The sequence below is a fragment of the Theobroma cacao genome, chromosome 5 (genome assembly GCF_000208745.1).
Source record: "Theobroma cacao cultivar B97-61/B2 chromosome 5, Criollo_cocoa_genome_V2, whole genome shotgun sequence".
Classification (NCBI taxonomy): Eukaryota; Viridiplantae; Streptophyta; class Magnoliopsida; order Malvales; family Malvaceae; genus Theobroma; species Theobroma cacao.
This window is the reverse complement of record NC_030854.1, coordinates 31,122,687-31,133,747: the sequence shown is the minus strand read 5'-3', so window position 1 is coordinate 31,133,747 and position 11,061 is coordinate 31,122,687. Positions and strand designations below refer to the sequence as shown.

At 35.5% G+C, this 11,061-nt stretch overlaps 1 protein-coding gene across 1 annotated transcript; it reads right to left on the bottom strand.

Moving 5' to 3' along the window:
• LOC18599425 (protein PELOTA 1) lies at positions 679 to 11,061 on the bottom strand. The gene is made up of 16 exons (XM_018121825.1): positions 10,901 to 11,061; positions 10,753 to 10,835; positions 10,258 to 10,330; positions 10,091 to 10,165; positions 9,952 to 10,008; positions 7,349 to 7,394; positions 5,902 to 5,977; positions 3,969 to 4,044; positions 3,781 to 3,813; positions 3,629 to 3,697; positions 3,324 to 3,430; positions 2,761 to 2,833; positions 2,606 to 2,644; positions 1,862 to 1,956; positions 1,215 to 1,321; positions 679 to 1,137 (listed from the first exon to the last, which is right to left on the bottom strand). The coding sequence occupies exons 1-16, from the start codon at positions 11,033 to 11,035 to the stop codon at positions 1,064 to 1,066; spliced, it is 1,218 nt and encodes a 405-aa protein (XP_017977314.1). The 5' UTR covers positions 11,036 to 11,061; the 3' UTR covers positions 679 to 1,063.

Sequence of the window (11,061 nt, the reverse complement as noted above, 5' to 3'; positions counted from 1 at the left end):
TAATTTAATAAATAAAACATTAATAATTTAAAATATTAATATTTAATATTTTAATCATATTAATATTAATAATGTTTCATTTATATAAAAAATATTAATATTTTAAATTTTACAAATAATTTATTCTTTTTTATTCTATTTTTGCCTCTTTTTTTTCATGGGCCGGTCGTCGAAAAGGCAACCGGTGTAACAAAACGTCGATCTGGCGCACCATGTGGCCGGATCTGGCCACTATGGCGCCAGATCGACCTTTCCCCACGGCTGGATCTGGCCGTGGAGTGCCAGATCCAACCGTGAGATTTGATCGAGAAGCACCAAATCCGGTGCTTCCCGCGACGAGATCTGGCCGTTGAGTGCCAGATCTGGCTGGATCTCGGTTCAATGTTGTCGGAAAGGACTAGATCGACGCTTTTCGATCATATTCGGTCGCTACCATTGCCGTCGTCACCGTTGCCGCCGCCGTCACCAATTTTGAGTTCCAATTAGAGAGAGAATGAGAGAGGGAGAAGAGAGAGAAAGAAAAGGGAAAATGGGAGAAAAAAAGTATTTATAGGTATAGGGTTGTAATATTTTTAGGTTATAAGGGCTATTTTGGTCATTATATATTTGAAAGCTATTCCATGAGCCATAGAATAGCTATTACCGGGGGGAGGGAAGGGAATAGATAAAGATGACTTATAGCCTATTTGACAGAATTTTTATTCCTGTGGAATTGCTATTCCGTGTTTCAATTTTGTACCAAACAAAGGAATAGAAAATGACCGGGAATAGAGGGGGAATAGCATAGCTATTCCCCGTACCAAACGTGCCATCACTGTGTCAGGATATGATACAGTATAAAAATGCTGATAATACATCATACATAATATTGGTAAAGGGGAAATGTGAGTATGAAACAAATTCATACCTAAGGTTCATTAGGGAGCAATTTTGCCCCTGAAACTCATCCTTCCACTTCAGGCATCCACGCGACTGAGTTAAGAAATTATAATATACAAAAATCTTGATTGCCAAAAAGCTGTGTGAATGCCATTTGCACAGCCACACAATGGTCCCTTCCCCCTTACATTTCAATGTCTTCCAGATCCGGAAGAGGGAAACGAAGGATTGCTGCAATACCAGTCAGCTGCGCCAGTTCTGTTTATGACACAAAAATAAGTGAGGTGACTACAGAGTAATAAAACTAAATACCAAAAGCAGAAACTGGTACTCACGTTCCCCTGACACGTGCATTGATGAAAAAATGTGAGCAGTGCCCCCTGAATCCTTAACCGAGTTTACCAAATTGACATACTTTTGCCTCGTAGCTATATCAGAGTTCCTGAATGCCAAGTGAATAAATGAACAAAAAGACTAAATCAGCACAGACCTCTAATCAAGAAACTTCCACCACAAAAAACTAACAATGTACAGAGGTAAGAGAGAGAGAGAGGTAGATATAATTGGTGAACAAAAGCCATCCAAAAAGAAGAGGTAATAATAAGTTAATCTCTTCAGAATATCAGAGTAACAGTTTCAATACATTAATTGGTAGTTTATCACTTTATCCCCTCCTATGCTTGTAAAGAAGTATATCTTGATATGTACAGCAATTTTCTCAAGAAAACTTGATACACAATTATTGGTCAGTGCTTGCTGAATACGCATCAGGGTGAGAATTTGTGATGCTTTCAGCAAGTAAATAAAGTGAAACATAAAGCAATTTGAGGATTAAAAAGCACGTGGGTGCTTCCCATCAATCTCACAGTCAATTTGAGAGAGCATTGGCAGAAAAACCACATGAAATGAAATATAATTATCTGCAGCTTCATCTCATTGAATCTAAACTTCAAACAAATTGAGCTGATCACATGATACATACCTGAAGAGATCATCTGTAATAAGAAGGGTTTGAACTGCCATTCGTTCATGGGCAATCTCCACATGTTTTGGTCCATAGCATGCACGAGCTGGATCCTTTACAATAAAATTGAACCAATTACAGCACAAGGGACAAAAAGAAGACAACTAACTTTTAAGACAGGCACTGAGTAAAATAGAAGTTTTAAGACAAGCAAACAGGACGCTGTATCACGCAAGCACATCCCAATTCCCCAACCTCTTCCTAACTAGTTCATATGGGCACAGATATTATGTACATGGGCATCCATGAGTGTGTGTGTGTGTGTGTGTGAGAGAGAGAGAGAGAGAGAAGTCACATTTTGGTAACTATTCCCGACACCCAGAACAGCCATTGTGAATTTGTGACTCATTCTTTGCTGCATCTTCATCCAACTTCTTATCCTTTCTTTGTAATTTTTTAAAGCCTAATAAAATACTTGATATTAATTCTAGTTATCAACGAAAAAATTCTATTAATTGCCTAGCTGCCTATCATTAAGTTATTCCAGTCACTGATATCTGGCTCTGCTTCATAGCAAAACCTTTTTCACCAATAATTAAAAGAAAAACCCATTTTGACTAGCATTCTCTTGAAGCCTGAAACTACAATTAACATTAACTCACAATATCATTAAGTCATTCCAACCACAGCATATAACCAAAAAATAGTGTGGAAAAACAGACACACTCACACACCCCATACATCTCTATGTTAGAACCTGACATTTGAAAGCATGCTGAAGAAATCTTTGAGAGCTCGGACCTGGTAAAATTGGGGAAATGGAGAATAAAAAGATGTTGTCAAAAGTAAAAAAAATTAAAATAAGAAACAATCAGTGCAAAAATAAAATTCTTAACCAAGTATGGTTTCTAGAATACCTCTTGGGCTGCTTTGGTATCTTTTATCATGTTCATGACATTTGGGGCATCAAGCACTTCTCTCAAACTATGCCTGTAGTCCAAATATATTGCCAAATCACGCTAAGATCCATATGTGCACAAAAGCTCCAAATGAAAAAGCATCTATTAGAGAAACTATGATTGCATCCAATTCAAACAGGAATATGGATAAGACACAAGAAGACGCATCAACTTTTAGAGTCTTGTTACCAGATCAAAGCATTTCAGAATCATGAAGGAGGTGAGCATCGTTCTCTAGTGTTTTTAATGTATAAACCAGTATATTCTAATGCCACATTTTTCAAAATAGTTATTCTATGCAATTTAAGCAGGGAGGGAAGCAAAGAAGGCATCACAGTCTACTAAGAGTATACTCCAAGCAATTCTCAAGATATATAGAATGTATCAAGACATCATAAAATAATGGACTTGTCAGCTGTATCAACATGGAGCCCCTAGATACATGGTTTTTCAGATGAGGGGAAAATTTACATTGCCCAATCCAGTTAGCAGAATAAACCCAAAGCAAAAGGCAAACATACTTGTATCCAGAGCTTGTGTGCACAAGAATTATTCGTGACTTATTCTCAATAATTGGTCTCAGCTGTCTTCTTTCTGCCTCCAATAAAAGATGACGATGAAACTGGTCCTGAAACAGATCAAAGAAATAATAAAAATAATGATTATCATGATGATAATAATAAAAGCCAAATGTAATGTGAATGGTGTAAGAAGATAAGTGCTGTAAACTTCTCCTTCCATGAGTAGATGTTTGAGGAACATTAAAATAATCATAGAATTATGCCAATCAGAAACGGAAACAAAGTTACAAGGTTTTCTCACAGACCTTTGTGAAACCAGGACTTGCAATAACAGCACAGCGAACAACATTAAAATCAATATGTTTCATGAAAGCCTATAAAAGATGCACAAAAGCCAATTAGGAGCCACAAAAACTCACTTACTATCCTCAACCAAGACAATTCAAGCATAACTGACCTGTAGAACATTCTCAAAGAACTTCTTCAAAGCCTGTAAAATGTTAAAAAAGAAATCAACAATTTCACAAATTAATAAGGTTGAGAACAAAACCGATTCTAATTATATGCTGTCAGCAGAGGTAAATGGCTTTCTAAATCAGAAATAAATTCCAAATTCAAAGAAATAATAAAGAAAGAAATACATACCGCCTCATAACCGGCAATGGCAGGTCCATGCTTGCGAGGAATTGAAGTTTCAATCCGTGAACGAGTACTTGTCATACTTTTGTACAAGCCACAGTAATAATACTTAAGTTAAAAATCTTGGACACCATTACATACTAAAAAATTTATCATTTGAAAGTCAAATATGTAAGCAGTAGACAGGAAGGGTCAAGGAGACATTGTGTGACTTTGAAAGGGATGATTCAATAAGAAGGTTCATGTGCTTCCTAAATCTGCAACCAATGATTTCATTTTTGCAGGAAAATAAAACAAAACAAAACAAAACCCTGCAACCAATAAATTACACTTCCAGCAAGGATTCGTCACTTGCTCCCAACTTTCTTCACACCTTACCCCAAAAGCTTTTGCCGACAATTTATATAGATGCTTAACAAAAGATTAAGGAGACAAAATACCTAATGACCCCATCTTTCTAGGAAGTAATGCTATACAGAGGCATTTAGATTGTTGTCAATTCCATACTACCACAAAACCTTAAAAGAAGCTTGTGTTACTTCTCCTTAAATGACTTCTCTAACCAACCAAATTCCTCTAAACTAGCCCAAAAAAGAATGAATACCATCCATTCTAGGCCTCTACGAAACTAGATACAAAAAGATAGTACTGAAAATATACATCATCAAAGTCAGGATCCAGAATTTGTTTATATAAGAACAATATGTTGTTAAAATGTTATTTCCCCAAGTATCACGGGCAAAGTTTAATCCATTTTATTTAAACCTAAACTGGCAACAATTCCAGTTTTTTAAGAACCCCAAACGAAAATACTACCTGTTTCAATTTCAACATGTTTAGGCAAATAACTTCAACCAAGAGAAATTCAAGTGACCTTGGAATGGGCAATCACACCAGTACTTGCCACTATTTCTGTTCTATAAAGGTTTCATCATGAAAGGAAAATCCCCAATTCCCAGAGTTTCCTATGTCACTTTTCTCTTCCCAGAATTTGTGTCTGGACAAGGACAACAGAGAGTGGCAATTTACTTAGTTGCACTGTGTTTTGGGTTTTCACCTTCCAAGTTTCAAAACTTCATGAGCTTTGAGGAATATGATAGGGTCCACAGCCACATTGGAAAGTTTAATGAAAGCTATTTGTCTTCCTTTTCTTCTTCCTTGTCTTTTCCTATTTTGGAGATTGTGATAGTTGTAACAGTGGCTTAGAATTAGCAACAAAATCAATCTTGATTCCACTTGAATTTGGGATTTGTTAACATTCTGCCCTTCAGTTATTATTGTTCCTTTGGCTACACTGCTTTTATGAATGTAAAAACATATTTTGGGAGGTAATGTTTCCCAGCAATAAATGCTAAATGGTACATCAAAGTTCAAAACAGTCTGAAACTGTCTGAAACATGAAATATTTCATTCCAACACAGAAAACAAACGCAGAATGGACATAATCGATTCTGGCACTGAGACCCATTCAAAGCAGCCCATGCACATGTACTTGTTTTCTCTGCGTTTTGGCCCATAATCATATGTTGAGTCCATACCTTTCTGAATTATCCTTTGCTATGGTGAACCTCACTAGGTATCCACATGATATTTCAGAGCAAGTACAGCAAGCATTAAATAAACAAGTGTGATCCCAGCTGATCAAATAATAATTTTAACTCCTCCCATCCTGCACCCTACAAACTTTCACTCACTTATAAATACTAATTACTTTAGCATCCTTATCAATTAAACTAAGTGAAATATGACAAAGCCAAGCTGCAGATGTCAAACCACTTTTCAACAATATCCTGAACATTATATCATAGACAATATGGATGGATCCACAGACAAATTAAAGGGTGATTTCCAAACTTTATTGATAACAATCACTTCACCAAGCAGGCAAGCACCTGAAACAAAGTTATGAACATTCATACTTCAAGTTAGTCACACATACCTTTTACCAACAAGCAAAATATTTGCTAACCCTTCTTGCATTAACACCACAGCCAGATCAGCACTTGCACCAGGATCTGAAATATGCTAAGTATTAGTTACAAAGTTAAATCACACTTAGTAAAAACTTTTCAAATACAAAAATGATGCAACCTGAATTAGCATTACTCAAGTCATGACACAATATAAGGATTGAAGTGCAAAATGAAGACACATGACAACAAAAACTATATTTTAGGAAAAAGAGAACAGGCAAAAGGAGAAAGAAGAGAAATATCAAATGCTTAAATGATGAGAGAGAGAGACAGAGAGAGAGAAAAACAGACAAACATACAGAAAGAAAGCAAGCTTTTAAAAAATTTTTATCGGCCATCTTTATCACAGCTATAACATAAGCACTATACATTATGCATTAGAAGCCCATGCACACACATAAACACAAGTTAATTCAAGGAAAAATCAAGAAACGACTAAGCAATGATGGTAGCTGCCTATATAAGCTAGCCAGCAAAACATACATCCTATACTTGGACACCAAATATGTCATACATCACCTCACATTCATCTCTTTCAACAATATTTAGTATTAGTACAAAAAAAATCTATGTTTAATGATGTGAACAAAAAAAAAAATGAGGCAGCAATGACAAAAAGTTAGAGCAAAAGTGAGAGAAAAAAAAAGAGGAAGAGAGAGAATGGGAGGAAATGAAAGCCAAGAAAGAGAACCATTAGAGAGAGTATTTGAAAATTTCAATTCCCAAATATCAATTTTAATTCAAAAATAACAATAATAAGCATTTATAACACAAGCCTTACATTATGTCAAATATTGTTAGCATCCAACCTGAAACTAATTAGCATGAGAGTCCCAACCTGACTATAAAGCCACCATAAACCCCAAAATTAACTGATATAGGATAACAACTCTTAACACTCACATGTAGCCGAAACACCTACTGAAACAAAGGGGCTACCATGTGAATAACAAATTGGAAAACCAGAAACAGTTAAGAAATAACAAACAAAGAACAACCAACCTAGGTGATGACAAGGTAATACCATGTAAAGACCCAACCTAAAATCAATTTCTAGTAAATGAAGTAATAAACCTGAATATAGGGCCCCAACAACTGCCCAACTTGACCAATGTAAGATACACCACTTAACAATAACAAACAAGGAACACCTGGAAATAACCTAATAATGAACAATTTAACCTTGCTGTCAACTCTTATTCCAATCAATACTTCAACCCTAAAATTCAGATATGGAACCAGCTAAAATTACTATTCAACCATAGAAAACACTTCTCAGAAACCCTAACCAAGATCAGAGCAATTTGCCACCAAACACAGAAGAAACTCTGAAATCTGTTCTAAGGATAATAACAAATGTCAGATGCTTTCTTGTGGAGATATACAGAAGAATAGAAAAATCAGACTGCATACCAGAGGCCTGTTGGAGTACATCTAATGCCAATGAGTCCCAAATATCCTGAAATATGTAAGGAAAATTCCGCAAGTCGGTGAGAGTACCAAATATTTGGGGAGAGCAACAGAGAGAGCACAAATACACTTTAAGGAGAACAAACACTGAAAAACTAGTAATGGATGAAAATAATAAGACTAATAAGATAGACCAAAAGCTCTGAACAAATAATCAAAGCAACCAGATGATGTCAAGTGTAAAATATATTCCACGTAATCATTGTCAGGTAAATGTATTCCAAAAGAGGAGGGTCGTTCAGAAGGCTATAAAGGAAAAACCGAATATGAGAAACTGAAACTAAAAGTGTAGTCAGCATTTAGTGTCGCACTCAGGATAGGCTAAAATCATTATTCAGATTTCTCACTGTTGTTATAATTAGTTTTTAACAATGGGTTTCACTAAGCTATTTTACTTTTCAAACTTAAGTCCATGCCGGTAGCAGCCTACATATAGCTTATGAAAACAAAGATATGCTAGCTTATTTTTCTTGACCTCTTTGTTTGCCCTCTTTTATTATATTTGTTCCACTATGAATTTGAACTTCAGTAGATTTGCCTCTTCAGTACCAAGCACATACAGCCCTAAACTTCAGATCTTTTTCCATACCCTTCAGCATGCACTCAGCCCACTATCCTTAAACCCTCAAATAATAGCAAATTAATGTTGAGCATAAAAATCCTGCATCCATTATACTCCTTTGATGTTATTGGGCCTTTACTTATGGTCCAAGAGTGGGTGATAGTCAAGTTTGGCAGCTTCCATTGTCATACAAGAAATCTTTGTGGGACTATGATCAGCAAAAGCCAACATAAATCCCTTACTCTTTCATTTAACTAATGAGTATATTGAAAACTTACTATTTGGTTACAAATCCTTTTCTGAAAACAATTACCAGAAACAACACAAACACACTCTCAGATTGAAGGGAGAAAACTAAGACTAGGGACTGATGTAGAATTCATCTTCTTTTCTTATTCCCTTCACCCTAGAAAACCCCTTTAGAAACTATAATCCACATCTATTTTTCCAACTCTATTGTAACCAAATAGTCCTTGATAATACCCTTTGAAACTGTTGTTTCTTGACATCTATGTCAAAAGGCTACTTAAGCCACACACACACAAAGGAAAAAAAAATTCAGTCCAATTTATTGATATAGCCTCAAAAATAGCCAGTCTCCAAATAACAAGGAGAGAGAAAATAAATAGGATGCATCACATATAAAGGAGTATATATTTACAAGCACATCTTCTACAAAGCTGAAAAGCAAGCTGAGAAGTGCCACTGTTATCATTAGTTGATCCTCATAGTGCATTTAATCTGAGTAAACTTTTAACTGTAGATGCTTCTATTTCTGTCACCTATTCTCCTACAAACATTCGTGGTGATCTCCCTCCCTCCCTTTCCTACAAACACACGCACACATAGATGGAGAGACACCTCTTCCACTAGTCACAAACCTCCTTAAATTCTATAATGGCATATCTTTAAAAAGCCAAAACATGTAGAAAGTAAAGAACTTGGGTAACATTTATTACTGTATCAAAGAATTTTGAACTATATGAAGAACGAAAGATATGGGAACAAACGAAGAGGAACATCTAAAGATTCATAACTATCAACAACAGGAGCTTGACTACTGAATTAAGGCTCCATTCGGTAACCAGGAAAATGGACTTCAAAAGAAAATTTGGTCAACTGAAAATGGACTTCTGGTCAATGTAAAAAACACTCAAATCTGAGGAATTTGTGTTCCCTTTTGGAGACCTGGAAGACAATTTCCTAAACTCACCCATAACACATAGCTAACAACACAACAGCCTACAACCCCTCCCAAACCCAGCAGACTCAAAACCCAACTCCAGTGACCACCACTGGAGCAACTGGAGACCAGTCCAGCCACTGACTTCCTTCTCATACTCCACGCTCTCCCTCTCTCCTCCACACTCTCATTTTCTTCCTTTCCTTCAAACATAGCACAGCCACCAAAATTCCTTCTTCCACTTTGAACACCAATATCCTCCACCTGTAACTTTCCCTTTGCAACCACCAAGAAAGATATCCCTTTTTTTGATCAAATATTGCTATTTGGTTCTTTTATTGTGTTTATTTATATGGGTATTTATGAATTTGAAACGGGTTTCATGTGCTTTGAACAATTTTGCTTGATTTGGATTAAAATCATGATGAAATGTTGAGGATAATGGAAAATGTAAATCGCTGAATGGGAAGATGACAAAACTTGGTTAACAGGAGGAGTTTGGTGATGTTTCAAGTTAGAGAGAGGTTTAAACAGGGAGATGGGAAAGAGAAGAGAGAGGAAGGAAGAAAATGTTAGGTGTTTTTCATTTGAATCATAAACCAGAAAATGATTTTCTCTAAAGCCATCCAAACAATGGAAAATTTTTTATTTTCTGGAAGTTGTTTTCTACAAACAAATGGAGCCTGAGAGAGAGATGCCTAAAAGCATATGATGTTTATATTGCATGAATATAGCACCCATAGCAAGTGGACAAACAAGAAAAGATACACTGCTGTAGATTACTCTCAAAAGGATAGCTACCTTTCTCAATACAAAAGGTCGATGAAGCTCAAGTTCTAGAGTATGGAATGCTCCTATCTGCAACAAGACAATGATGCATTTAAACACAAGAAACTAATAACATTTCATAAAATCAGACAAAATTCTATGGTGCACCTACCTTAACATGTTCATTTTCCAGTATGTTCTTTCCCCTTATACGCAAGATAGAACCTTCTTTGTCATAATCTATTGCCTGAATAAACAAAATAACATAATATCAGTAGTAATCTTCATAATAGCAAAGTTAAAAATTAATCAAGCTGTTCAACATATTGGCAGATATACCTCAACTTTGATTTCTAACTTCAGAGTAATACGCTCTGCATCTCTTCCACCAGCTGTCTCCCGTAGAACTTTCCTATTATAGAATGTCCACAATAATAAGAAGATTTGACCTCAAGAAACATATAAACATCAAACTAGTTGGATTTTACAAGCTAAAAATACAATTGCAATTAAAAGTTATGAGCTAGCATTAGAAATAAGACCTGCAATTGCAGGAAAAAGGATTTTTTTTTTTATCAACTAACAAATATCTGACTGATAACCAATAATTCATTAAAAAGAAACCCATATTAGGAGCTAATAATAACATTAAAGAAGAAGAAAAATAAACTATTTATAGTACATAAAAAAACTCTACAAACCCTAAATTACTCCATCCATAACCACACAAAGTAGCTAAATTTCATCAGAAAAAAAAAAAAGAAATGTCAATTACTAACAAAATAGAATAAAGCAATCCATTCAATAAAAAAAATTGAGAGGAAAAAGAAAAACCTGACGGTTCGAGCCATAACACTATCTCCAGTAGCTATCAAATTGTAAACAGACCAGAGATCATCTGAATCCACCGGTATCATCTGCAATCAATAATTTCTCGTTAAAACAAGGCTCAAAATTGTATTATATAAATAACTTTTTTTACCTTGACGCTGCCGGGGCCGTTGGGAACGAGGTCTCGGCGTACGACTTTCATGATTTTTACTACAAAATCTGTTTTTTTTTTTTCTTTCTTTCTTTTTCTCTTGTAAGCTCCGCAAAAGAGAACTCGTAAGTACATAAACACGACTAGTTCATATTTGTAAA

What these genes read in the sequence shown, in the direction of transcription:
- LOC18599425 (XM_018121825.1), bottom strand. Translation starts at nt 11,035, where the DNA reads ATGTACTTACGAGTTCTCTTTTGCGGAGCTTACAAGAGAAAAAGAAAG. An exon ending in TGGAAAATGAACATGTTAAG is followed by an intron (nt 10,009 to 10,090) that starts GTAGGTGCACCA and finishes GTCTTGTTGCAG; the next exon opens with ATAGGAGCATTCCATACTCT. An exon ending in AATGCACGTGTCAGGGGAAC is followed by an intron (nt 1,138 to 1,214) that starts GTGAGTACCAGT and finishes TGTCATAAACAG; the next exon opens with AACTGGCGCAGCTGACTGGT.